Source organism: Pygocentrus nattereri, chromosome 4 (assembly GCF_015220715.1).
Source record: "Pygocentrus nattereri isolate fPygNat1 chromosome 4, fPygNat1.pri, whole genome shotgun sequence".
Taxonomy (NCBI): domain Eukaryota; kingdom Metazoa; phylum Chordata; class Actinopteri; order Characiformes; family Serrasalmidae; genus Pygocentrus; species Pygocentrus nattereri.
Window position 1 is genome coordinate 165,405 of NC_051214.1, and position 27,096 is coordinate 192,500.

The 27,096-nt window shown below is 49.7% G+C and overlaps 3 protein-coding genes across 6 annotated transcripts in view; 2 read left to right on the forward strand and 1 right to left on the reverse strand.

Moving 5' to 3' along the window:
• The window catches only part of nt5dc1 (5'-nucleotidase domain containing 1), a 68,101-nt gene extending 52,994 nt beyond the window's left edge, over window positions 1-15,107 (reverse strand). Inside the window, exons 1-6 of one of the 2 annotated variants that reach the window (XM_037537742.1) lie at window positions 14,735-15,107; window positions 11,920-12,011; window positions 11,458-11,529; window positions 10,481-10,590; window positions 10,121-10,200; window positions 7,962-8,043 (exon numbers count right to left, since the gene is read on the reverse strand). In XM_037537742.1, coding sequence (XP_037393639.1) covers window positions 7,962-8,043; window positions 10,121-10,200; window positions 10,481-10,590; window positions 11,458-11,529; window positions 11,920-12,011; window positions 14,735-14,851 — 553 coding nt within the window. In that variant the 5' untranslated portion in view covers window positions 14,852-15,107. The remainder of the gene's footprint in view (window positions 1-7,961; window positions 8,044-10,120; window positions 10,201-10,480; window positions 10,591-11,457; window positions 11,530-11,919; window positions 12,012-14,734) is intronic. The other variant, XM_037537741.1, reaches the window with a different exon arrangement.
• On the forward strand, window positions 1,897-7,469 carry col10a1b (collagen, type X, alpha 1b). 2 transcript variants are annotated; one of them, XM_017688309.1, is made up of 3 exons: window positions 1,897-1,984; window positions 2,380-2,506; window positions 4,992-7,469. In XM_017688309.1, exons 2-3 carry the CDS (start codon window positions 2,398-2,400, stop codon window positions 6,863-6,865), a joined length of 1,983 nt encoding a protein of 660 aa, XP_017543798.1. In that variant the 5' UTR covers window positions 1,897-1,984; window positions 2,380-2,397; the 3' UTR covers window positions 6,866-7,469. The 2 variants fall into 2 exon arrangements, with proteins under 2 accessions (XP_017543798.1, XP_017543796.1); XM_017688307.1 differs by having other exon boundaries at window positions 1,898-1,984; window positions 2,383-2,506.
• A 433-nt stretch (window positions 15,108-15,540) lies between the features above and the next one.
• frk (fyn-related Src family tyrosine kinase) overlaps window positions 15,541-27,096 on the forward strand; it is a 27,515-nt gene continuing 15,959 nt past the window's right edge. For both annotated transcript variants that reach the window (XR_001857146.2, XM_017689225.2), the window contains exons 1-2: window positions 15,541-16,201; window positions 26,927-27,048. Coding sequence is in view for 1 of the 2 variants with exons in the window: in XM_017689225.2 (XP_017544714.1) it covers window positions 15,807-16,201; window positions 26,927-27,048 (517 nt within the window). In the remaining variant the exon portion in view is untranslated. The remainder of the gene's footprint in view (window positions 16,202-26,926; window positions 27,049-27,096) is intronic.

Here is a 27,096-nt window from a genome sequence, read left to right on the forward strand (position 1 = left end):
AAAGAGGTCAGTACTCCCCTAAAGCTAAAGAGTTCAGTACTCCCCTAAAGCTAAAGAGTTCAGTACTCCTCTAAAGCTAAAGAGTTCACTACTCCCCTAAAGCTAAAGAGTTCAGTACTCCTCTAAAGCTAAAGAGTTCAGTACTCCTCTAAAGCTAAAGAGTTCAGTACTCCCCTAAAGCTAAAGAGTTCAGTACTCCTCTAAAGCTAAAGAGTTCAGTACTCCCCTAAAGCTAAAGAGTTCAGTACTCCCCTAAAGCTAAAGAGTTCAGTACTCCTCTAAAGCTAAAGAGTTCAGTACTCCCCTAAAGCTAAAGAGTTCAGTACTCCCCTAAAGCTAAAGAGTTCAGTACTCCTCTAAAGCTAAAGAGTTCAGTACTCCGTAAACCTGAAGAGTTAGCAGTCAGATGAGCAGCTTCAGCTGAACTAAGATTCAGGACATTAATATTCAATGATGTGGCTTTAAAATTCATACTCAAAGTGCAACAATCGCTACTAAGCAAACAGATTCAAACTGTCATGCATGAGTAAATATTTGTTTTAGACAAATGCAAAACAGGCCATTAATTCAGTACAACTGGACATGACCTTTCACCTGAAAGAAATGTTAAAAAGCATAAACCAGCAAATGAACACACAGTGGCCTCCAGCGGGAAACACCATCACAGACGGCTGCACAGGGTCACTGGCCTGTAATAGCAGCGCTTTCTGCCCTGGTTTAAAGGTGATGAGGAAGGTTTATTGCATCTGAACTCTGTCCTGTTCGTTTCTTAGAGGGACACGAAGGAAAGAAATGCCTCAAAAAACAGCTGAACCCAGTAAACAGCAGCGGCCTCTACTCTCAGAGCAGCAGCACTGCTCCAAAGCCTCTCAGAGATCTAGAACAATCTCAGCAGAACAGCAGACAGTCAGATCGAGGTTACTCAGCCAACAGGTTCGAGCCTCACGCACGCAGAGCGGGTAAAGCGCTGGATCATCCTAACATCCTGAAACAGCACAAAAGAAGCTAGAATACAGCCTAAACTGCAGTGCTACTGTCACACGCCCCTTTCCCTCTTACAGCATCACACACCTTACAGGGGGCAACACTACAACATATCAATAAAGGGCCCTAATTACAGCCGACATGTCTGGGAAAATGACCGGCCTGTGTGCTAATCCAGCGAAAAGCATTTATCATAATTACTACAGTAAAGCTAAATCCAATCTACTGTACTTAGCCTGACACAGGACAGGCCTCAAAATCCCAAAATAAATGTACAGTGTGACCACAGCAGCCAGTGTGGCTGGGAGTTCCCATGTACATTCAAAAAAGCCTGCCAACTCTGCCCCCTGGTGTCGCAGGCTGAAATAGAAATAAATACATAAATAAAAGAAATTGTGCCACATTTAGAGACGCAGCTCAATTTCACAGACTATGAAAAGCAAATAGGCCACAAAACTAAAAAACACGAAAAGTGCTTGTGGTGGAAAACGCCATGCAGAGCAAACAGACACTCTGCTTTAAGACCAGTCTGGGCTCTCAGAAGCTTTATTTACCTTCCACAGGCAGCCGGTGAATGTATGGAAGGTGATGGAGAAGAAGTTTCTCAGGACTTGTATGTTCAGTTTTTGCACATTTTCATTTCACAAATATTCATACAAACAAAACAATGAATGAATTAACAGAATGGACTGCAGTGATGTGGCTGACTACTCCTGCTGGCTGAGATCACATCTGCAGTTGAAGACGCATTTTTCTCCAGAAAAGTGTGAGCGTAACCCAGGGGAGCCGCAGCGTCCCCTCCCGGGGACACCAGACCCCTCATTATGTCTGACATCACAGGGGGAGGACTGCTGTGGGTGACGGAGGGAGATATGCTATAAAAAGCCAAATTTACAACTGTGAACAGCAGCAGCTTCACAGACGGACTCCACACATACTCGGATATACAGCCAGGCCGGGACCACCCGACCTCACCACCTTCAGGAGCTCCAGCCTGCAGGTAAGTCTGGGTGCCCTGGGGGGAGGGGATTCTCTGTAGGAGGGATCTAGAGGGTGGTAGGATGCTGGTGGGGGATGCTGGGAGACAGAGTGTAATAATGTACTTAAAGTTCATGAGATAGCAGCCAACTTTGGGTGGGTGGATTTAACTTCAATGGGGTCATCACTCATCACTCACTGCTGTCTGATGGCAAAGCAGTAATGAGTTATTTATCTTACGGACGGGTCATTTATCAGAATCAGCATTTCCCCCTAAAGCACATGGCAGCAAATCAGCAAACCCTCACAGACACCTGCATGTTCTTACACGTAGTCTCAGGATCTTCTTACCACTAATCCAATCTGTGAATGTCCCTCAACTCAAACTCTAATGCTGAACCGTTGTGTTTCTTTAAGCAGGTTTAGCCTCAGAGAATGGACCTCCAAGTGACAAGCGTTCTACTCCTCCTCCTGGTTCTGGCCGAGGGGACACCTGAGAGATACTACCACGTGAAGAAAAATCCTTATCCAACAAAGAGCCACCGTAAGCTTACAACAATCTTCCTTCACACAGACTTCCCACCTCACTCCTTTATTACTACCAGCACTGAGATTAATCTATAGGGCCAACAGCTTGTTGCATTCATCACCAAGGCAATGGTGGGACTGAGCTACACCTGCGGTGGCTGTAGCTACGGCCTGCAGAAACACCTGTAGTGGCAAATAAGTTCCGATATAAATAAGTTCCAAACACAGGACACATTATTAACACCTCATAACAATATTACTGTCAGCTATTTGTTACTAAAGAAAAATAAACGCTGGCATTCGGGTTGGTTTTAAAGCTCAGTGAAATAGCACTAAAGAGGACCATTCTGACTGAAGACGTCTGAAACTTTATTTGTGGTGCAATAAACTCACTGTAAAGCAGTGCACTGTGGGCCACTGGCCAGTGGCTTTCGCTGCTTTCACTGTCCAGTCCAGCTGCCCTTTATGTTCAGATCAACATCTCTGAGACTGAATCCAGGCGAGTATCTGTCCAAGACAGTGCCTAAGGTCAAGCTGTAGCGACTGGAATAGTCCTCATTTTCAGTCCACACTAGTCAAAATAGAGCAGTCAATCATGCATTTACTGAAATTATGAGGGCTGTCAAAAAATATATGTCAATAATGCTCAGATTTGTGCATGTCACAGTCTTCAATGTAAAGGACAACGTATAGGATATATAGGGCAAATTATGCGTTAAATACTGTAATCAAACCAAAAAAAGAGTAAACAGATAAAAGCCACACATGCAGTAAGATTTACATTCCAGTTCTGAGACAATCAGCTTCCAGAATTAGAACAGCCTATAAATCATGTCTGCGTGCAACCTGACGATGCTCTGTCTCAAACCAAAAAGCTGTGAATATTTCTGTGTGTAAGGCACTAAAATATAACCCACTCCCTCACATCAAACACTCGTGGTTTTAGTTGTTGTATGCATCAGCAAATAAGCAGAGTCAAGCAGTAAACGGGTCAAACAGGGCACAGGCAACCACAGCGGGCACACCCAAAATACGCCAATTAAACCCAGACAGATTCAAAACAAACAGCTCTCACAGTAAAGAGGGACACTTGCCATGACTCGCGAGGTGACCGACATATCAAACCAAAGTCCTAAATAAAACATCTGTAGCAGGAAATTTTCAAGGTTGGACTCCACTCAGCGTAAATCTTCACACGCACTCGGAAGGAAAACACCAGTTTCCGATGTAGGTGAGGCTGCTGACCGCAGTAATATCAGCCTGAGCTCAGTGCTGACCTGCTCTGCCCGTGTGGTTTAAAGAAACCTGCTCATTTCTGACTTCAAAACAACATTCCTGCCAAGGCTTCCAGGACCGTCACACTAAGTTTAAAACAAAATCTAAAGTGTGATTATCCTTCTCAGTTCACTTCACAGAGCTGGGCCGGTCATAAACATCAGCGCTTATTCACGTAATTCAGTTTGTGTGTCTGAAGGCCGTAACCACACAATCCTGAAGAACATGTGAGCGAGTCCACTTTCAGATTTAACAGATGAAGTGAGCGTCTGGACTGAACACATCTGACTGCACTGCAGTGTCATACTCTGGGAGCACTGGGAGCAAGCAAGCCGTGAAGTTTATACCAGATCACCTATAAATTTACTGATGCTGTTCACGGTTAACCGAACGCGATTCAACACTGTGGCACATATGCGAAGCAAAATAAACTGGTCAAATTTACATTCCTGTATAATTACCATACAATTGTAGTGAGTCTACTGTACAGCTCATTAGGGTTGAAGGAGAAAGAAGCTTGAGTTGCTGCAAGGTTGCAAAAAGAATTTAAGCCCTCGTCAAGCGGAAAGCCAGATTCTATCTATCAGAGATAAATTACATCAACAATGCGCTCAGTAAAGCATCCAGTTTACTTAAACTCCTGTTTCCACATTAGAATTTCACAGCCAGACAGATACAGATCTGCAAACTCGTGATTTGCCATAAAACTGTGTTTGTAGCCCAAATATTACTGCAGATATGCACTGTGTGTATTTCAGTGATGCACATGTGATGGACAGAAGTCAGCACCTTTGATTAAATCCTTACTGGGCGTATTATACATTTAAATTCAAATGGATCCCTGTTTACAGAGCACACCAGACTGATAACAGATCTGGGCTCCAACTTCACAAAGAAAATGGGTCATAAGATCAATCCCTGCAGTCACTGAGGCGTGAAGATATCACTTATCAATACCAACACACAAACACAGACAGCAGAGATTTTGATAAGACAAATTTCAAAGGCACAGAGCTGTCAGAGAAATATAGGAATTATATGAAGCATCAATGTAATTTAAATCATCCAACACTGATTGACAGAATGCCCGATTAAAGGAGACTTGCAGTAAAAAGCTTTTACTATTGAGTAAAACTCATCAATTCCAATGACGAGTCCCGTAACAAAATGTTTCAGTCAAGGTTAAAACTGTAATATAGTGACATTTTTGTTTTACTCTTTTCCAGCTGTGGCAGGTACTCCAGGTAGCCCAGGAGCACCTGGTGAGCCCGGTCCCCCAGGTCCACCTGGTTCTCCAGGTCAGCCAGGAGCAAGTGGAATTGGACACCCAGGACCAGTGGGGCCTCCTGGACCACCTGGTCCAGCGGGATACTCTGCACCTGGAAAGTCTGGAAGTCCTGGTGCACCTGGAAAACCTGGTGCTAATGGACTGCCAGGAGAAAGAGGAATTCCAGGACCTGCAGGACCCCAGGGAGCACGAGGAGCACCAGGATCCCCTGGCAGCCCAGGTCCTGCTGGCTACTCTGCTCCTGGAAAGCCAGGACCACACGGTCTGCCTGGTGCAATGGGGCCCAGGGGAGAGCCTGGTGAAAAAGGGCTCCCAGGTATTCCTGGTGCGCCTGGCCATAAAGGAGAATCAGGTCATGGTATCCCAGGAAGCCCTGGTGGCCCTGGTCCAATGGGTCCTGTGGGCCCTCCTGGTCAGCCTGGTCAACCTGGAATTGGAAAGGTTGGTGCAACTGGATACCCTGGGGAACCCGGTAAGCCAGGTTTGTCAGGTAGAGATGGGTCACCAGGCCCTATTGGTGCACCAGGGCTAAAAGGCCACACAGGAGCTCCAGGCATTGGTGCACCTGGAAAACCAGGTCAGAATGGCTCTCCAGGTTTGCCTGGTCCAAGTGGACAAAAAGGTCCTCAGGGTCCAGCTGGACAGCCCGGAGCTCCTGGTTTGCCAGGTGTTGGTAAAACTGGAGCACCAGGATTTCCAGGAGACAGAGGTGCACCTGGTTCTCCAGGAACCACAGGACAAAAGGGAGAGCCAGGCCCAACAGGCTTTACAGGTCAGCCAGGTGCCATTGGGCCTATTGGTCCAGCTGGTCCTCAGGGTGCTAGGGGATTCCAGGGAGAGCCAGGTCCAGCAGGTCCTAAGGGTGATCACGGTTTGGTTGGAGCACCTGGTCCAAGAGGGGCAAAGGGTGAGCAGGGAGCACAAGGCTTCACAGGAAAACCTGGAATTCCAGGGGCAGCAGGTCCCACAGGTGCTCCTGGTCCAGTAGGACATCAGGGTCCTAAGGGTGAAGCAGGTTTCACAGGGGCACCAGGCATCCCAGGAGCTATCGGCCCTGCAGGTGTTAAAGGTCATCCAGGGCCACAAGGTATTCCAGGCAGCAGGGGAGAAAACGGCATTCCTGGTGCACGAGGACCAGTTGGGTCAGTAGGACCAGCTGGGGCTCCAGGTCCCAAAGGTCATCCTGGTCTCCCAGGGGCCCCTGGCCCAGCAGGAATCACTGCCAAAGGATTATCTGGCCCACAGGGTCCTCCAGGAATCCCTGGTGCCAGAGGTCATGATGGTCTACCAGGTCCAGCTGGACCTCCTGGTCCACCTGGTCCACCAGGTCAGATTGTTTACCATCATGAGAAGAGCATGCCCATCAAATCCCATGAGTATGAGGTCATGCCTCTTAGTCACGAGCTGGTCAAGCCCCCTGTGTCAGCCTTTACTGCTCTTCTGACCAGTGCTTACCCTAGTGCAGGAACTCCACTTGTGTTCAACCAGATCGTGTACAATGGAGAGAACCACTATGACCCTCACACAGGTGTGTTCACCTGCCAGATTCCAGGACTTTATTATTTCGCCTTCCACATGCATGTCAATGGTGCTAATGCACTGGTGGCACTTTACAAAAACAGCGAACCAGTTTTGTTTTCCTATGATGAATACAACAAAGGCTTCCTGGATCAGATGTCCGGCAGTGCTGTCCTTCTCCTGCACAGTGGTGACAGAGTTTACGTCCAGGTTCCAGATGAGCAGTCCAATGGCATCTATGCTGATGACAACGTCCACTGTTCTTTCTCTGGGTTCTTGATTGCCTCAACGTGATCAAGACGCTACATAAAACCTCAACCTTTTGAAGAAAACCTTTTTTCTTAAAAAAGGCCCTCACAGCCATAAGGCATTCGCTGTTTAGGAAAAACGTAACTACTTATTAAATGCAATATGTTAATAGATAAGAGTCCCCTGTCTGGATAACAACCAAAGGTCTGTTTATGTGAAAGAGAACAAAAACAATGAATCTACTCACCGTAGTGAACAGACTAAGTCCCTAAGAAAGTGTTGTTTAATTTTGCCTGAAAAGAAAATCCACCTTGTAAAACGTGCCACACTTGTGTCTACAAACCGATCTGGTGCTGAATCGAGTGGTGCTCTCCACCTGCCTGTAAATTACGCTATGATAATCCTGCGTTAGGTGTGTTTGACTGAATTCCGGGTCTGAAGCTCTGTATCACTTTAACACTTCAGAATATATATGACAGCTTCTTGGCTTTTTATATGAAATTTCTGTTTCTGAAAGATTAATTCTGTGTGTATAAAAAGATACGGATGAAAAACTGGATACATTTATTCTGCAACTCTGATACTGAACAGGGCGTTTCATGATCTGCACATCATTGTGACCAACACAAATAAAGTTTTAGAGCCAAAACTCGAGCCTGAGTGCTTTCTTTGTTCTCCAGACCTTTTCTTTCAAAGTGTGACATAAAATTGCTGCATGTGTCCGGTGCCTCGGGCGACTCGCTGTACTCAATTACACATCAAGATCATAACGCAGTATATTAGTAAGAACTGCAATCTGCTTTTTACTCAGTTACACTCAGATTTAGTTACTAAGTCCTTTTTTGTGTCTAATGCACTGCTCTGTGACTGGTCACTTCTCTGACTTCCTTTACTTTAGCATTTTATTTCAGACCAACAGAATCTCAAACAGAGAAGAACAGAGCCGTACAGTCCTGAGCTCCTGTGCTGACAGATGGAGTTGAAGGTGTTTCTCTTTTTTTACCCACGTATTAATATATCTTTCTTTAAGGGTGGATTTAGGCTTCTTAACCCACTGAGACAATGACTGTGCCTAATGCTTAGGATTTCATCGCTGCTCCACTGAAACAGCTCTATTAGAGATAGGAAAGTGTCCACATACCTCGGAATGCAGACGTGTTGTAATTGTGATCAATGGCAGCGACCATGTCCTTCCAAAAGTCAGGCGTAACTTCACAGCCTCGCTGTTAGAGAAAAAGAAAAACGTGTTTACAACCTTCAAATATTTTCAGCAGCTCACACTGGAGGTCTGCACAGGTGTGGCCCAACAAGGCTGATACTGCTAGCAGACCTCAACATGCGCCTTCTTTTGAAGGAGTGAGAGACAGAGATGCCCCGACTTATCTGGAGCTTTAAATAGTCTCTCTTTTTAATCTGTCCATGATGAAAACCAACACAGTCACACAGACCAGAGAGAAGACAGTGAGAAAAAAACAGCTAAAAAAAGATTCACCACATTAAAAGCGCCGAGCCTGACGTATACAATTAAAAAACAAGACTTTGTCGGCTCGGGGCAAGCAGCACGGCTCTGACGGGTTCGGCACAGGTTCGGCACGGCTCTGACGGTTTCAGCGCGGCTCTGACGAGTTTGGCACGGCTATGACAGGTTCGTCACAGGTTCGGCACGGCTCTGACGGGTTCGGCAGGGCTATGACAGGTTCGGCAGGGCTATGACAGGTTCGGCACGGCTCTGACGAGTTCGGCACGGGTTCAGCACGGCTCTGACGGGTTCGGCACGGCGCTGACTGGTTCGGCAACGCTCTGACTGTTTCGGCACGGCTCTGACGAGTTCAGCACGGGTTCAGCACGGCTCTGACGGGTTCGGCACGGGTTCAGCACGGCTCTGACAGGTTCGGCACAGCGCTGACTGGTTCGGCAACGCTCTGACTGGTTCGGCACAGCTCTGACGAGTTTGGCACGGGTTCAGCACGGCTCCGACGGGTTCGGCACGGGTTCAGCACGGCTCCGACGGGTTCGGCACGGCTCCGACAGGTTCGGCACGGCTCTGACTGGTTCGGCATGGGTTTGGCGCGGCTCTGACGGGTTCGGCACGGGTTCGGCACGGCTCTGACGGGTTCGGCGCGGCCCTGACAGGGTTCGGCACGGCTCTGACGGGTTCGGCGCGGCTCCGACGGGTTCGGTGCGGCTCTGACGGGTTCGGCACGGCTATGACAGGTTCGGCACGGGTTCAGCACGGCTCCGACTGGTTCGGCACAGGTTCGGCACGGCTCTGACGGTTTCAGCGCGGCTCTGACGAGTTCGGCGCGGCTCTGACGGGTTCGGCACGGCTATGACAGGTTCGGCACGGGTTCAGCACGGCTCTGACGGGTTTGGTGTGGCTCTGACGGGTTCGGCACGGCTCTGACTAGTTTGGCACGGCTCTGACGCGTTCGGCACGGCTCTGACAGGTTCGGCACGGCTATGGCAGGTTCGGCACGGGTTCGGCACCGCTCTGACGGGTTCGGCGCGGCTCTGACTGGTTTGGCACGGCTCTGACGCGTTCGGCACGGCTCTGACGGGTTCGGCACGGCTATGACAGGTTCGGCACGGGTTCAGCATGTCTCTGACGGTTTCAGCGCGGCTCCGACGAGTTCGGCGCGGCTCTGACGGGTTCGGCACGGCTATGACAGGTTCGGCACGGGTTCAGCATGTCTCTGACGGTTTCAGCGCGGCTCCGACGAGTTCGGCGCGGCTCTGACGGGTTCGGCACGGCTATGACAGGTTCGGCACGGGTTCAGCATGTCTCTGACGGTTTCAGCGCGGCTCCGACGAGTTCGGCGCGGCTCTGACGGGTTCGGCACGGCTATGACAGGTTCGGCACGGGTTCAGCATGTCTCTGACGGGTTCGGCGCGGCTCTGACTGGTTCGGCACGGCCCTGACTGTTCGGCACGGCCCTGACGGGTTCGGCACGGCTCTGACAGGTTCGGCGCGGCTCTGACTGGTTTGGCACGGCCCTGACGGGTTCAGCATGTCTCTGACGGGTTCGGCGCGGCTCTGACTGGTTCGGCACGGCCCTGACGGTTCGGCACGGCCCTGACGGGTTCGGCACGGCTCTGACGGGTTCGGCGCGGCTCTGACTGGTTTGGCACGGCCCTGACGGGTTCAGCATGTCTCTGACGGGTTCGGTGCGGCTCTGACTGGTTCGGCACGGCCCTGATGGGTTCGGCCCGGCTCTGATGGGTTCGGCACGGCCCTGACGGGTTCGGCACGGCTCTGAGTAAATAGAATTTCTGTTAGAAAGATCAGCTGGTTGTTTGTACCTTGTTCAGCACGTCCACCACCCGAGCGCAGAGCAGAGCTCCAGGAAGGTCAAAGTAGTTGTCATAGAAATAATATTTAGCTGCAGAAAAATGTAGAACAAAAAAATTCAGTTCTTACATCAACAGATACAATGAGAGAGAGAGAGAGAGAGAGAGAGAGAGAGAGATAGAGACATAGAGAGAGAGAGACAGAGAGAGAGAGAGAGAGACAGAGAGAGAGAGAGAGAGAGAGAGACAGGGAGAGAGAGAGACAGAGAGAGAGAGAGACAGAGAGAGAGAGAGAGAGAGAGAGAGAGAGACAGAGAGAGAGAGAGAGACAGAGAGAGAGAGAGAGAGAGAGAGAGACAGAGAGAGTCCTACCTGAGCGTGTAAAGGTGCTGTTGAGGCTGTTGAAATGCTTCCACTCTCGTTTTGGACCGTAGTGCTTTATTATCTCCTCTTGGCTCAGATCCCGAGTGCCGTGAGTTGCGCTGATTCAGCAATTAAGCATCATCACTATCATCATCATCACTATCATCATCATCACTATCGTCATCATCATGATGAAACAGAATAACTCCTTTAGAGAGATTCAGCTCTATTAAGAATCCCACTTAACCCCTCGCCCCACCACTTGTCCCAATTCTTGTAGCGATAGAGGGGAGGGTGAAGTGTTCGGGCTACATGACCTCCAAATGCAGGTTTTTCAGACGCTCTTCAAACAGAGTGATATGAGAAAAAAGAAAAACCGGCGAGATGAGAGACCAAAAAAACACTCAAACACGAGAAATTTCTCTGTTAAAAAAATGACGATAACTGTATTATCTTAATTTAATGTTGTTCCACCTTAAATGGAGCAGCAGGTACATTCTGGCCATTTAAGGTGGAACTGGAAAATTCAAACAGGAAGCTGGAGAATCTCTGACTTCATCTTCACATCACTGAAGAATTAGGGGGGGTGATAATAAATAACTGCCCCCCTCTTTGAAGGCGTATGATCCCTAAATGTAACTAAAGCCCAGCAGTGAGGAGCTGAACTTTCCCCTCCTCTGCTGTCCCTGCAGACGGGCAGGGTCGCCTACAGAGCGGCGCTAGTAGCTGTTAATGAAGTGATGCTCTTTTATTAGAGGGGCTCATTTCAGAGGAAGATCTCAACCACTGCCCTGTAGCTCAGGAACAAGGTGACACTTCAAATCAGTGAAGCGCTGGTTTGTAGAGAAACTCCTCTGAAATGCTTTACGTTCATCTTACTGGGTGAAATGAATTTAACTCTCGTTATAAAGGAGGATTAGAACAGTCCACAATACATAACTGGGAGGAGGGGTCTTCTTAATTAGTTCATTATTTAAGAGTCTTACCGTAGAACGGTTCCGTCCTCAGCCAGTTTGACCAGGTACCCCTCCTCCAAGTCCACCACCAGGCCCTTAAAACTGCACACACACAAACCCCTAAAGCAGCAGAGCAGAGCGGCTGCGCCATCTGTATCAGTCACGCTGCTCCCGCACAGCGTATCGCTGATTGATCTACAACTTTTACTCATACAAAAGGCTCATTTACACGTTTCAGTCTTAAAGACACAGTAACAAAGACAGCTTGTTAAACTATAAGAGATGAACATCAGGTAGAAATGAATTCTGAATGTTTTTGGTATAATATAATATAACATATTATAATTTAATATAATATAATATAATATAACATAATATAATATAAAACGAACGTAAAAAGTGGAGCTCAGAGGGAAAAACAAATCTAAAAAATGAGGTATTGGTTCTTTATAACTTCTAACAGATGAATTCAGCTGAAACCCAGCAGCTCACCAGAAGTCCCAGGCGGTTGGAGTCAGATTCAGCAGGTCTTTATCGTAGCCTTTATGTTCCACCAGATATTGGGCAAAACTCTCATATATGAGCTGCAAACAAACCCAAAGCAAAGTGGTGTTACTGACAGAAAGACGAAAGACAGCACAGACGACAGCGGCACCGCTCAGAGCCACGCAGAGTTAAAGAGGAGTCCAGCAATTTTTCACAACTGCTGCAGAATTAACTGGTTCAGATGTAAACAGAGCGGTTCTGAGTGGTTCGGTGTGAAACGCTCTGTTCTAGATAAGCTCACAGAGTCAGAGCCGTTCACAGTGGTGGTGATGGGAACCAGACGTCCCCCTCTAAAAGCTCCTCACAGTGGTGGTGATGGGAACCAGACGTCCCTCTAAAAGCTCCTCACAGTGGTGGTGATGGGAACCAGACGTCCCTCTAAAAGCTCCTACAGAAAGTTCCTACATGAACTGGTTCTGAATTCACTGCCTGATGACTGAGACGCTGTTTTATGAGAGTTTAGAGAACTTCAACTCCATTCATGGTGGAGGGAGACATGCAGGGCGCTGTGCGGCAAAATAGTCCCCAAAGAAAACTCATTATTCCAGATTTTCCACTGTTTTCCATCATCAACATTCCATATAAGTTCAGAAGACTCGTGTAGGTTCTCTGGTGGTTCTGGATGGTAAATAAAGTGTCTATATCTGTGTTGTAGATCGTGCAACCTCTGGTTTCTGTCATCAAGAAATCAGAGTCTATAAGATTCTGTACAACGAACCTCACATTAAACCACTCCGGATGACTTTCTTTACACTGCAGCAACGGAATTGTGCATAAAATTTTAAAAATCTGTGGAATTCCCCTTTAATGGTAATATTAATATCACCTTCATCCACATAATTACAGGCTGCACATTTGGGCTCTTCATGTTTCAGTCATTTCAGCAGAGCTGTCTCCTGAGGAACCTTCAAATACCTGATTGGTCAGAATCTGAGCTCTGACTGATCAGAATCTCAGCCCTGATTGGTCAGAATCTGAGCTCTGACTGATCAGAATCTCAACCCTGATTGGTCAGAATCTGAGCTCTGACTGATCAGAATCTCAACCCTGATTGGTCAGAATCTGAGCTCTGACTGATCAGAATCTCAGCCCTGATTGGTCAGAATCTGAGCTCTGACTGATCAGAATCTCAGCCCTGATTGGTCAGAGCAGATCAGAGACTCTTTAGTAAATGAAGTGCTGTTTTCATCCACTCTGTGTTGAGGCCTGTGGTCCCTCTGCTGTTCCGCCATCTCTCTGCTCTGATAATGGGGGGTATTAATGGTTCTGTGGCTCTGAGAGCAGGAGAGGCTTTAGATTCTCCTGATATTTCAACATCTGTGTTGTCTGTGACGGCTGTGATGGTGTCTGTGATGATTGCTGTGACGGTGTCTGTGACGACTGTGATGGTGTCTGTGATGATGGCTGTGATGGTGTCTGTGATGGTGGCTGTGATGGTGGCTGTGACGGCTGTGATGGTATCTGTGACGGCTGTGATGGTGTCTGTGATGACGGCTGTGATGGTGTCTGTGACGGCGGCTGTGATGGTGTCTGTGACGACTGTGATGGTGTCTGTGATGATGGCTGTGACGGCTGTGATGGTGGCTGTGATGGTGTCTGTGACGACTGTGGTGGTGTCTGTGATGGTCTGTGACGGCTGTGATGGTGTCTGTGATGATGGCTGTGATGGTGTCTGTGATGATGGCTGTGATGGTGTCTGTGACGACTGTGATGGTGGCTGTGATGGTGGCTGTGATGGTGTCTGTGACGGCTGTGATGGTATCTGTGACAGCTGTGATGGTGTCTGTGATGATGGCTGTGATGGTGTCTGTGACGGCTATGATGGTGTCTGTGATGACGGCTGTGATGGTGTCTGTGATGACGGCTGTGATGGTGTCTGCGATGACGGCTGTGATGGTGTCTGTGACGGCTGTGATGGTGTCTGTGATGATGGCTGTGATGGTGTCTGTGATGATGGCTGTGTTGGTGTCTGTGACGGCTGTGATGGTGTCTGTGACGGCTGTGATGGTGTCTGTGATGATGGCTGTGATGGTGTCTGTGACGGCTGTGATGGTGTCTGTGACGACTGTGATGATGTCTGTGATGATGGCTGTGATGGTGTCTGTGATGATGGCTGTGATGGTGTCTGTGACGGCTGTGTTGGTGTCTGTGACGGCTGTGATGGTGTCTGTGATGATGGCTGTGATGGTGTCTGTGATGATGGCTGTGATGGTGTCTGTGACGGCTGTGATGGTGTCTGTGACGACTGTGATGGTGTCTGTGATGATGGCTGTGATGGTGGCTGTGATGATGTCTGTGACGGCTGTGATGGCGTCTGTGATGATGGCTGTGAAGGTGTCTGTGATGACGGCTGTGATGGTGTCTGTGATGATGGCTGTGATGGTGTCTGTGACGGCGGCTGTGATGGTGTCTGTGACGGCTGTGATGGTGTCTGTGATGACGGCTGTGATGGTGTCTGTGACAACTGTGATGGTGTCTGTGATGATGGCTGTGATGGTGTCTGTGACGGCTGTGATGGTGTCTGTGATGATGGCTGTGTTGGTGTCTGTGATGATGGCTGTGTTGGTGTCTGTGACGGCTGTGTTGGTGTCTGTGATGATGGCTGTGATGGTGTCTGTGACGGCTGTGTTGGCGTCTGTGATGATGGCTGTGTTGGTGTCTGTGATGATGGCTGTGATGGTGTCTGTGACGACTGTGGTCGTGTCTGTGATGGTGATGATGGAGCCGCTGTGGCTCCAGCTTATGTGGAGGTTTTCCTCACCCTGCTGGTCTCCTTCAGGTCGTATCTGCAGAGCGTGTGGTCCAGATCGAAGCCGATCACATCGCAGTCCTGCAGGCTGAACGTGCCGGAGGAGCCGCTCGCGCTCATGCTGTTCATGTCGCTCCGCCGCAGCGCGCGCACACGCACACTACACCACACGCTCTCCCTCACTGTCACGCTCTCTCGCGCGCTCACGCGCCGCTGATTCTCCCGTTCACTGCGCGCGCAGGAGGACACCCCGCTGCGCGCGACTGGTCGCCTATCTGTCCGTTTGTTTGTTTATTTGTTTGTTTGTTTGTTTGTTCTCTTTATTCCTTCAAAGAAACAAGGACCGCTTTCATTCAAAAGCACTTCCGGGTACCGTAATGACGCGAGTACGGCGGCCAGGCCACAGCGCGTGACGTCACTCATACGTAGCCCGCGTGCGTGAGGAATAATTTAAACGTATTTAAACATCGCACGTTTATCTCTGATCTCAAGGTGTGCGTGCATGTGTGTGTGTGTGTGTGTGTGTGGTGGGGGGGGTTAGGGTTTGTCTGCATTAGATATAAACAGAAATCATTAGATGTAAACAGACCGATAATCAATCAGACTGATAATCAATCAGACTGATAATCAATCAGACTGATAATCAATCAGACTGATAATCAAACTTTTTGATCGGATATAAAAGCGAGCACTTGTGTTATTGATGTCCATTCACTCCCATTCACTGTAGACTCTAGCGGCCGCTGCATGTACTGCAGGAATGGGGTTGGCTGAGAGGAAGTGGGCGGGGCTCCGGCAGCGCAGGTGTCTCAGCAGGTGAGTGAAGAGCTGAAGGAGCAGGAAGCGCAGCAGCTTTGAGTCGGAGCCGTAAATCTGTGCAGTGAAGGACTTTAGATCTTCTGATGAGGAAACGAGCTTCGCTCCGAGTTTCTGACCAGTTTCATCTGGACGTTGCAGTGGAATCGATCAGCTTCTAACCTTGAAGGTCGTCCCAGAGACGCTGCGTTATAAGATGCTGTTTGCCGAACTCAGCAGCTGATTGACCAGGAGGTTTTGGGCTGTTGGTGTGTTTGTGTTCTTCAGTATGGAGAGTGTGCGCGAGCGCCTGGTCTCCTGCTGCTTCTCCACCTTTCCATGTCTGCGGGAAAAGGAGCTCGAGCCGGGCGAAGAATTGAAGTCTAAGCCAGATTCAAGGGGTCTGACCTTCTCGGACCATAACCGTGATCAGACGTTTACTCCATCAACCCAGCGGACCCCACAGACCCCGCAGACCCCGCCGCCCGAGTTTGTGGCGCTGTTTGATTACTCGGCGCGCACAGCGGAGGACCTGAGCTTCCACACGGGAGACACATTTCAGCGGCTGCACGACGACGACGTCGACTGGTGGTTCGTCAGAGCCCTCAGTGGAGTTTCAGCTAACAAGACAGGCTACATTCCATGTAACTACGTAGCGCAGGTGGAGAGCCTGGACGCAGAACCGTAAGTGTGGAAAAACACTAACCTTTAGGGCTCGTGCTGTTAGAGGTGCCGGGCTTTAGGGCTCGTGCTGTTAGAGGTGCCGGGCTTTAGGGCTCGTGCTGTTAGAGGTGCCGGTCTTTAGGGCTCGTACTGTAAGAGGTGCCGGTCTTTAGGGCTCGTGCTGTTAGAGATGCCGGTCTTTAGGGCTCGTGCTGTTAGAGGTGCCGGTCTTTAGGGCTCGTGCTGTTAGAGGTGCCGGTCTTTAGGGCTCGTGCTGTTAGAGGTGCCGGTCTTTAGGGCTCGTGCTGTTAGAGGTGCCGGGCTTTAGGGCTCGTGCTGTTAGAGGTGCCGGTCTTTAGGGCTCGTGCTGTTAGAGGTGCCGGGCTTTAGGGCTCGTGCTGTTAGAGGTGCCGGTCTTTAGGGCTCGTGCTGTTAGAGGTGCCGGTCTTTAGGGCTCGTGCTGTTAGAGGTGCCGGTCTTTAGGGCTCGTGCTGTTAGAGGTGCCGGGCTTTAGGGCTCGTGCTGTTAGAGGTGCCGGGCTTTAGGGCTCGTGCTGTTAGAGGTGCCGGGCTTTAGGGCTCGTGCTGTTAGAGGTGCCGGGCTTTAGGGCTCTTACTGTAAGAGGTGCCGGGCTTTAGGGCTCGTACTGTAAGAGGTGCCGGGCTTTAGGGCTCGTACTGTTAGAGGTGCCGGGCTTTAGGGCTCGTGCTGTTAGAGGTGCCGGGCTTTAGGGCTCGTGCTGTTAGAGGTGCCGGGCTTTAGGGCTCGTGCTGTTAGAGGTGCCGGGCTTTAGGGCTCGTGCTGTTAGAGGTGCCGGGCTTTAGGGCTCGTGCTGTTAGAGGTGCCGGGCTTTAGGGCTCGTGCTGTTAGAGGTGCCGGGCTTTAAGGTTCTTACTCTTGATAATGTCGGTCTTTACAGTTGAAACTCCTTGTGGGGTCAGTCAGAAATAACAAATTTCACCCATAAGCACAAGAAGTGTTTTGAAAGTGTCAGAATTTGTAGAATCACCCAGCACTGCGGGAGACACCTTTTGTACCTTTAGAACCTACAAAGTTACAGCAATGTGCCTTCATATCTAACAAACCTGAGGATCTCCAAATGTGTCCGACACCGTCCACATCTATCCACCACCGCACAAGCTGTTCGTAAATATAACAATATAGATATTTCTGCTTTTGGCTGTTCAGTCAGGTTTTACAGAAGTTCACCTGTACCTGTATGAAAGTCCCGTGGGCAGATACAGCTGGAATTATATAATGTTTTATGGTGTTTAATGAGCAGTTGTCCAGGAGTGATGGACGGGTGTGGGTGGGTAATCGTTGACTGTTCCAAGAGAAAGTTTTAAAATACTGACAACAGTAACAGTGCAAAAAGACAATGATCCCAATCTGTTGATACAACTGCAATGATTTAAAAGCAATAAAGTTAATTTGAAGTTTTTATGCACTATTCAAGCTAATTTTCTAAATGTGTATTTTTAAAAATAATTCTGAAGACTCGGATTGAAATGAATCACTGAAATTTCGTGAAGGGTTGTAAAGAGAAATGAAGGTATTTGTTATATCAAAGGAAAAATAGTCTGGCATCACTTCAGCACAGAAATCCTTATTTAATAGTCTTAATCATGTCCTGTGAATCAGAGCCACATACGGCCTGTAAGTGTGAAGTGATATTTCGGCCAAAGTCCTTTTTTATTTCCCCCACAGTTAATCAACGATCCCTTCACTATCAGTCAGTTCTCAGTGTGATTGGCTGAGAGACATTCTGTAATTGCCAACATCCATCAATAACCACACTCCAGCCAAGTCTCTCTACAGAGCTGTAGAGCACTGTAGCTGTGGGAGGGTAGCTGGAGGCACTGTGGCTGTGAGAGGGTAGCTGGAGGCACTGTGGCTGTGAGAGGGTAGCTGGAGGCACTGTAGCTGTGGGAGGGTAGCTGGAGGTACTGTAGCTGTGGGAGGGTAGCTGGAGGCACTGTAGCTGTGGGAGGGTAGCTGGAGGCACTGTAGCTGTGGGAGGGTAGCTGGAGGTACTGTAGCTGTGGGAGGGTAGCTGGAGGCACTGTAGCTGTGGGAGGGTAGCTGGAGGCACTGTGGCTGTGAGAGGGTAGCTGGAGGCACTGTGGCTGTGAGAGGGTAGCTGGAGGCACTGTAGCTGTGAGAGGGTAGCTGGAGGCACTGTAGCTGTGGGAGGGTAGCTGGAGGCACTGTGGCTGTGAGAGGGTAGCTGGAGGCACTGTAGCTGTGGGAGGGTAGCTGGAGGCACTGTAGCTGTGGGAGGGTAGCTGGAGGCACTGTAGCTGTGGGAGGGTAGCTGGAGGCACTGTAGCTGTGGGAGGGTAGCTGGAGGCACTGTGGCTGTGAGAGGGTAGCTGGAGGCACTGTGGCTGTGAGAGGGTAGCTGGAGGCACTGTAGCTGTGGGAGGGTAGCTGGAGGCACTGTAGCTGTGGGAGGGTAGCTGGAGGCACTGTAGCTGTGGGAGGGTAGCTGGAGGCACTGTAGCTGTGGGAGGGTAGCTGGAGGCACTGTAGCTGTGAGAGGGTAGCTGGAGGCACTGTAGCTGTGAGAGGGTAGCTGGAGGCACTGTAGCTGTGAGAGGGTAGCTGGAGGCACTGTAGCTGTGAGAGGGTAGCTGGAGGCACTGTAGCTGTGAGAGGGTAGCTGGAGGCACTGTAGCTGTGAGAGGGTAGCTGGAGGCACTGTAGCTGTGGGAGGGTAGCTGGAGGCGGCACTGTAGCTGTGAGAGGGTAGCTGGAGGCACTGTAGCTGTGGGAGGGTAGCTGGAGGCACTGTAGCCGTGGGAGGGTAGCTGGAGGCACTGTAGCCGTGAGAGGGTAGCTGGAGGCACTGTAGCCGTGAGAGGGTAGCTGGAGGCACTGTAGCCGTGAGAGGGTAGCTGGAGGCACTGTAGCCGTGGGAGGGTAGCTGGAGGCACTGTAGCCGTGGGAGGGTAGCTGGAGGCACTGTAGCTGTGGGAGGGTAGCTGGAGGCACTGTAGCTGTGAGAGGGTAGCTGGAGGCACTGTAGCTGTGGGAGGGTAGCTGGAGGCACTGTGGCTGTGAGAGGGTAGCTGGAGGCACTGTACCTGTGAGAGGGTAGCTGGAGGCACTGTAGCTGTGGGAGGGTAGCTGGAGGCACTGTAGCTGTGGGAGGGTAGCTGTAGGCACTGTAGCTGTGAGAGGGTAGCTGGAGGCACTGTAGCTGTGGGAGGGTAGCTGGAGGCACTGTGGCTGTGGGAGGGTAGCTGGAGGCACTGTGGCTGTGAGAGGGTAGCTGGAGGCACTGTAGCTGTGAGAGGGTAGCTGGAGGCACTGTAGCTGTGGGAGGGTAGCTGGAGGCACTGTAGCTGTGGGAGGGTAGCTGGAGGCACTGTAGCTGTGGGAGGGTAGCTGGAGGCACTGTGGCTGTGAGAGGGTAGCTGGAGGCACTGTGGCTGTGGGAGGGTAGCTGGAGGCACTGTGGCTGTGGGAGGGTAGCTGGAGGCACTGTAGCTGTGGGAGGGTAGCTGGAGGCACTGTAGCTGTGGGAGGGTAGCTGGAGGCACTGTAGCTGTGGGAGGGTAGCTGGAGGCACTGTAGCTATAGGAGTGGTAGCCGTAGGCATGGTAGCTGTGGTAGGTGTTTGGTGTGGTAGCTGTGGTAACTGTAAGCATTGTAGCTATAGGAGCGGTAGCCGTAGGCGTTGTAGCTATAGGAGCGGTAGCTGTAGGCATTGTAGCTGTGGGTGTGGTAACTAGAGGCACTGTAGCTGTGGGAGGGTAGCTGGAGGCACTGTAGCTGTGGGAGGGTAGCTGGAGGCACTGTAGCTGTGGGAGGGTAGGCACACTCACACTCACTCTCAGACACTCGCACACTCGCACTCTCAGACACACTCGCACTCACAGGCACACTCACACTCACTCTCAGACACTCGCACACTCGCACTCACTCTCAGACACTCAGCCGTGAGAGGGTAGCTGGAGGCACTGTAGCCGTGAGAGGGTAGCTGGAGGCACTGTAGCCGTGGGAGGGTAGCTGGAGGCACTGTAGCTGTGGGAGGGTAGCTGGAGGCACTGTAGCTGTGGGAGGGTAGCTGGAGGCACTGTAGCTGTGGGAGGGTAGCTGGAGGCACTGTAGCTGTGGCATTGTAGCTGTGGGTGTGGTAGCTGGAGGCACTGTAGCTGTGAGAGGGTAGCTGGAGGCACTGTAGCTGTGAGAGGGTAGCTGGAGGCACTGTAGCTGTGGGAGGGTAGCTGGAGGCACTGTGGCTGTGAGAGGGTAGCTGGAGGCACTGTACCTGTGAGAGGGTAGCTGGAGGCACTGTAGCTGTGGGAGGGTAGCTGGAGGCACTGTAGCTGTGGGAGGGTAGCTGTAGGCACTGTAGCTGTGAGAGGGTAGCTGGAGGCACTGTAGCTGTGGGAGGGTAGCTGGAGGCACTGTGGCTGTGAGAGGGTAGCTGGAGGCACTGTAGCTGTGAGAGGGTAGCTGGAGGCACTGTAGCTGTGGGAGGGTAGCTGGAGGCACTGTAGCTGTGGGAGGGTAGCTGGAGGCACTGTAGCTGTGGGAGGGTAGCTGGAGGCACTGTGGCTGTGAGAGGGTAGCTGGAGGCACTGTGGCTGTGGGAGGGTAGCTGGAGGCACTGTGGCTGTGGGAGGGTAGCTGGAGGCACTGTGGCTGTGGGAGGGTAGCTGGAGGCACTGTGGCTGTGGGAGGGTAGCTGGAGGCACTGTGGCTGTGGGAGGGTAGCTGGAGGCACTGTAGCTGTGGGAGGGTAGCTGGAGGCACTGTAGCTGTGGGAGGGTAGCTGGAGGCACTGTAGCTGTGGGAGGGTAGCTGGAGGCACTGTAGCTGTGGGAGGGTAGCTGGAGGCACTGTAGCTGTGGGAGGGTAGCTGGAGGCACTGTAGCTATAGGAGTGGTAGCCGTAGGCATGGTAGCTGTGGTAGGTGTTTGGTGTGGTAGCTGTGGTAACTGTAAGCATTGTAGCTATAGGAGCGGTAGCCGTAGGCGTTGTAGCTATAGGAGCGGTAGCTGTAGGCATTGTAGCTGTGGGTGTGGTAACTAGAGGCACTGTAGCTGTGGGAGGGTAGCTGGAGGCACTGTAGCTGTGGGAGGGTAGCTGGAGGCACTGTAGCTGTGGGAGGGTAGGCACACTCACACTCACTCTCAGACACTCGCACACTCGCACTCTCAGACACACTCGCACTCACAGGCACACTCACACTCACTCTCAGACACTCGCACACTCGCACTCACTCTCAGACACTCAGCCGTGAGAGGGTAGCTGGAGGCACTGTAGCCGTGAGAGGGTAGCTGGAGGCACTGTAGCCGTGAGAGGGTAGCTGGAGGCACTGTAGCCGTGGGAGGGTAGCTGGAGGCACTGTAGCCGTGGGAGGGTAGCTGGAGGCACTGTAGCTGTGGGAGGGTAGCTGGAGGCACTGTAGCTGTGGGAGGGTAGCTGGAGGCACTGTGGCTGTGGGAGGGTAGCTGGAGGCACTGTGGCTGTGGGAGGGTAGCTGGAGGCACTGTGGCTGTGGGAGGGTAGCTGGAGGCACTGTGGCTGTGGGAGGGTAGCTGGAGGCACTGTAGCTGTGGGAGGGTAGCTGGAGGCACTGTAGCTGTGGGAGGGTAGCTGGAGGCACTGTGGCTGTGAGAGGGTAGCTGGAGGCACTGTAGCTATAGGAGTGGTAGCCGTAGGCATGGTAGCTGTGGTAGGTGTTTGGTGTGGTAGCTGTGGTAACTGTAAGCATTGTAGCTATAGGAGCGGTAGCCGTAGGCGTTGTAGCTATAGGAGCGGTAGCTGTAGGCATTGTAGCTGTGGGTGTGGTAACTAGAGGCACTGTAGCTGTGGGAGGGTAGCTGGAGGCACTGTAGCTGTGGGAGGGTAGCTGGAGGCACTGTAGCTGTGGGAGGGTAGGCACACTCACACTCACTCTCAGACACTCGCACACTCGCACTCTCAGACACACTCGCACTCACAGGCACACTCACACTCACTCTCAGACACTCGCACTCACTCTCAGACACTCGCACACTCGCACTCCCAGGCACTCGCACACACAAACACACACACACATGCATGCAGACACACGCACTCTCGCACTCTCAGACACTAGCACACTCAGACACTCGCATGCTCACACTTGTGCTCCCAGACACACACTCGCACTCTGACACACACAGTCTCACACAGACACACATAGTCTCTCACACACACTCGGACACACACACACGCAAACAGACACACACATGCATGCAGACACATGCACGCTCGCGCTCGCTCCCAGACACTCGCACACTCGCTCCCAGTCGCATTCCCTGACACACGCGCACTCGCACTCTGACACACAGTCTCACACAGACACACACAAACACACACACACGCATGCATGCAGACACACTTGCACTCTGACACACACACACACACTCTCTCTCTCTCTCTCTCTCTCTCTCTCTCTCTCTCTCTGAGGACTGAAGTAAATCATGTGCTGAGGGGCGGAGTCAACATGTTGTTCCACATTCCAGCATCTCACAGCTCAGTGTGTGTGTGTCTGTGTGTGGGTGTACTTGTCTTGCTATCCTTTTTGAGAACCTCATGTCCTCAAAATGATAGGACAACAAGACAGTTGTGTACAGCTGAGGACATTTTGTTGGTTCTCATTATTTTACCACAAATGTTTTTTTTTTTTTTTTAAAAACTGAGGTTACAATAGGGTTAGTGTAAAGTTTTGTTGTAGTGTTACTTGGTGTGTGTATGTGTGTGTGTGTGAGAGAGTTGATGAATAACTCAGAGAATCAGGAAGGACTTCAGACTGTGTTAATGATTGATCAGCTTCAGCCTCCAACAGTAATAAATCAGCCGAGTCTGTTTACCGTAAACCACAATAAAAGCCTCAATAAGATGCTTATCTAGAACACGCCTCAAGGACAGCAGGTTAAAGGTCAGCAGTCACGGGCAGGGATGTTGCGGGGGATGTTACTGATTCTCCTCACTGTAAGACACATCCCTGATGCATTGTGGGCCATTGACCTGTGCTGTTGGGAACGTTAGTTTTCCACGTGGAGGTAATGTAATCTGTAATCCTCTGTTTATGACCGATTCACAGGAAAAGAAATCTCGGAATGAATTAAAGAGATGGGAGGGGCTTGATTTGCATATCGTCACCACATCTGTTCCACCCACCTGCTCACGAGTGTAAAACTGATCCGGGATGTCATGTAATATTCACAAACATGGGAATCTGCACGGGTTAATGTTACCTGGGGTTGTTCTGTTTGTTTCAGGATGTGGGATTAATATAACCCGTTATTTATTTTGTTGTATAGAAGGTGAAGCTGCTAGAATCTCTACAGATTTACTGACACAGCAGATTCCGATGAGATTAAAATCCCTGAGAGGTTCCAGCTGTGATTTTCACTACATTTCCAATCTAAAACTAATCCAGTCTCATCCAATCTGTCAGTGGCTACTGAGCTACTGAGCACACTTCCACACAGATTTGTGATGATATACACTCATGGTTCTGCAAGGGTTCTTTAAAAAAGACAGTGGTTCAATATAGAACCATTAACACACAAAGAACCATTTGCATGATTAAAAGGTTCTTTGCATGTTAAAATTATTCTTCAGATTGAGTGTGTTGTATATGGTTCTATACAGAACCTGTTTGGGAAAGGGTTCTATATATCACTAAAAAGGGTTTTTCTGCTGTTACATTCTTGACATTGTAACAGCAGCAGAACCCTATAGAGCCATTTATAGCACATGCATGCACGTAGTTCTTTGAGTGTCCATGGTTCTATATAGAACCACTGTCTTTGCTAAAGAACCCTTTTTTAAAAGTGCAGTTAGCACTGTGCTAATTAGTGGGGTATAAGCCTCTATTAATGGTAAGCTGAGTTAAGTGAGCTGTTTATGTCTATTTATTCTCAGTGCTGGACAGTAACTGAGTACCTGAGTACCTGAGTATCTGAGTAAATGTAATTGGTTTCTGTACTTTAGTATTTTTGGTGTATCTGTACTGAAGTTTCTCCGTTCTGGGGACTTTTTCCTTTCACTCCACTACATTTCAGAGTCTAATATCCGACTTTTTCCTCCTACATTTTGAGAAATCTGTCGTTCCTTTTGGTTTCTGTGTGTATAAAAACGTAACATGTCAAAACGAAAGAAGCGCAAAGCCAGAGCACCAATCAGGGCCCAGCGGTCACTTTGTTTAGAGCTGGTTTTGACCTGTTGGTCATACCGACCCAGTGCAGCACGCGGTTCAACGTCAGCGCAGCAGCGTAAAACTTTGGGAGAGTCTGTTCAACATAAATGATGAACTAACCTAACTTTGTGTAAGTAGAGCTCAATATAGAAATATGTCCACATATGCAGTCGAGACTGACGCGGCTTTTTTCTGAATTTCTACAAACACCATTTCATTTTATAGTAAATGAGTTTGGGCTGGTTTATGTTTATGAACAGACGCCTACAGATCAACATAGTAAAGGAGCTCATCTGTGATCCTGAGTTTAAAGCCAGTTTTTATTCAACTTAAACTTGGAACTAAGTTGTAAATAAATCTGAAACTGAAACTTTGCTTGTGTGTAAAAAGTGATTTCAGAGCCACTCGGTTCTCCCTGATGGAAACTGTTTACCTTCAGTGTTTTGTGCTTCTGATCATTTTAATAGACGTCAGCGTCACTAATTAATGACCTTCTATTAAAAGACTGGTTTACCAAGAGAGACGCTGGAGGACTTTCACCTGAAATGAGTTCATGAAGCCAGTCTGGTTATAAAAATGATAACAGGACATCAGAGCCAGAATTACTCTTTTAGTACTTTTACTTTATACTTAAGTACATTTGAAGGGAAATACTTTAGTACTTTTACTCCAGTGGAGGTCTAAAGGGAGGAACTTCTACTTTTACTGGAGGGATATTTTACCTTGGGGGTCTCGACTTTAACTCAAGTACAGGGTTTGTGATCTTCGTCTACCAGCTGAACTGAAAGAGCCTCTCCACGTTTTCTGTGTTTTACTGAAGGTGTTTGAAGGTCAAAAACTGCAGATTAGAGATCATAAACAGACAGTCGTTAGCCTCGTAGCTACAGTGCTAGTAATGAAAAACACGTCTCGGCTGATTGGCTTTTTGGGGTAAGTTAGATTCTTAGCTGAACTTTTGTTTTAATGAAGGTAAAAGGTGTGTCTGAGTGACAGCCGGAGTGCTGTTATCTATTTACGGTATGTAAGTAATATTTATGGTATGTATGCAGTGTTTCAGTGAAACATGATGTCATGACCAGCAGAGGAGGCGGTGTGCAGTGATGGTTCCTGTTATTCCGGTGTTGGGAAGCTGACGTGCGATGGCTGTGATAAGCGGCATGTTCCGTTTTTTCTGTAACTCTGATCTGGAATGTGTCTCTGAACTTCTCACTCAGACGTTCTCTCAGTGAAATGTGATTCTCACTGTTACTTTTCAGTGCAGTGAGAATAAATTACAGTGTGACTGACGTATCAGTTGGACAGTAATGTAGATTTATTGATTCTGAGTCTGTGAACACGGCTCGCCGCTGCAGCCACGAACGCAATTTAAGACTGTCACGCAAAGAAGAAACCAAACATGAACAGGATCAAGAAACGCCACCACCTTCTCTGGGCCTGAGCTCATTTAAGCTGTAGATGGGTTTAATATACTGACCCCCCCTCCTCTCTGTAGATGGTGTTTATATACTGACCCCCCCTCCTCTCTATAGATGGTTTTAATATACTGACCCCCCCTCCTCTCTGTAGATGGTGTTTATATACTGACCCCCCCTCCTCTCTATAGATGGTTTTAATATACTGACCCCCCCTCCTCTCTGTAGATGCTGTTTATATACTGCCCCCCCTCCTCTCTGTAGATGGTGTTTATATACTGACCCCCCTCCTCTCTATAGATGGTTTTAATATACTGACCCCCCCCTCCTCTCTGTAGATGGTGTTTATATACTGACCCCCCCTCCTCTCTGTAGATGCTGTTTATATACTGACCCCCCCTCCTCTCTGTAGATGCTGTTTATATACTGACCCCCCCCTCCTCTCTGTAGATGCTGTTTATATACTGACCCCCCCCCCTCCTCTCTGTAGATGCTGTTTATATACTGCCCCCCCTCCTCTCTGTAGATGGTTTTAATATACTGACCCCCCTCCTCTCTGTAGATGCTGTTTATATACTGACCCCCCCCCTCCTCTCTGTAGATGCTGTTTATATACTGACCCCCCCCTCCTCTCTGTAGATGCTGTTTATATACTGACCCCCCCCTCCTCTCTGTAGATGCTGTTTATATATTGACCCCCCCCCCTCCTCTCTGTAGATGGTTTTAATATACTGACTCCCCCTCCTCTCTGTAGATGGTGTTTATATACTGCCCCCACCCCCTCCTCTCTGTAGATGGTTTTAATATACTGACTCCCCCTCCTCTCTGTAGATGGTGTTTATATACTGCCCCCACCCCCTCCTCTCTGTAGATGGTGTTTATATACTGCCCCCACCCCCTCCTCTCTGTAGATGGTGTTTATATACTGCCCCCACCCCCTACTCTCTGTAGATGGTGTTTATATACTGCCCCCACCCCCTACTCTCTGTAGATGGTGTTTATATACTGACCCCACCCCCTACTCTCTGTAGATGGTGTTTATATACTGCCCCCACCCCCTACTCTCTGTAGATGGTGTTTATATACTGCCCCCACCCCCTACTCTCTGTAGATGGTGTTTATATACTGACCCCCCCCTCCTCTCTGTAGATGGTACTTTGCTGATACGAAGCGTTTGGATGCGGAGAAGTTGCTGCTGGCTGATGGAAATCAACATGGAGCGTTCCTCATCAGACACTGCGAGAGTCAAGCAGGAGAACTATCTCTGTCAGGTATATACACACACACACACACACACACACACACACACACACACACAC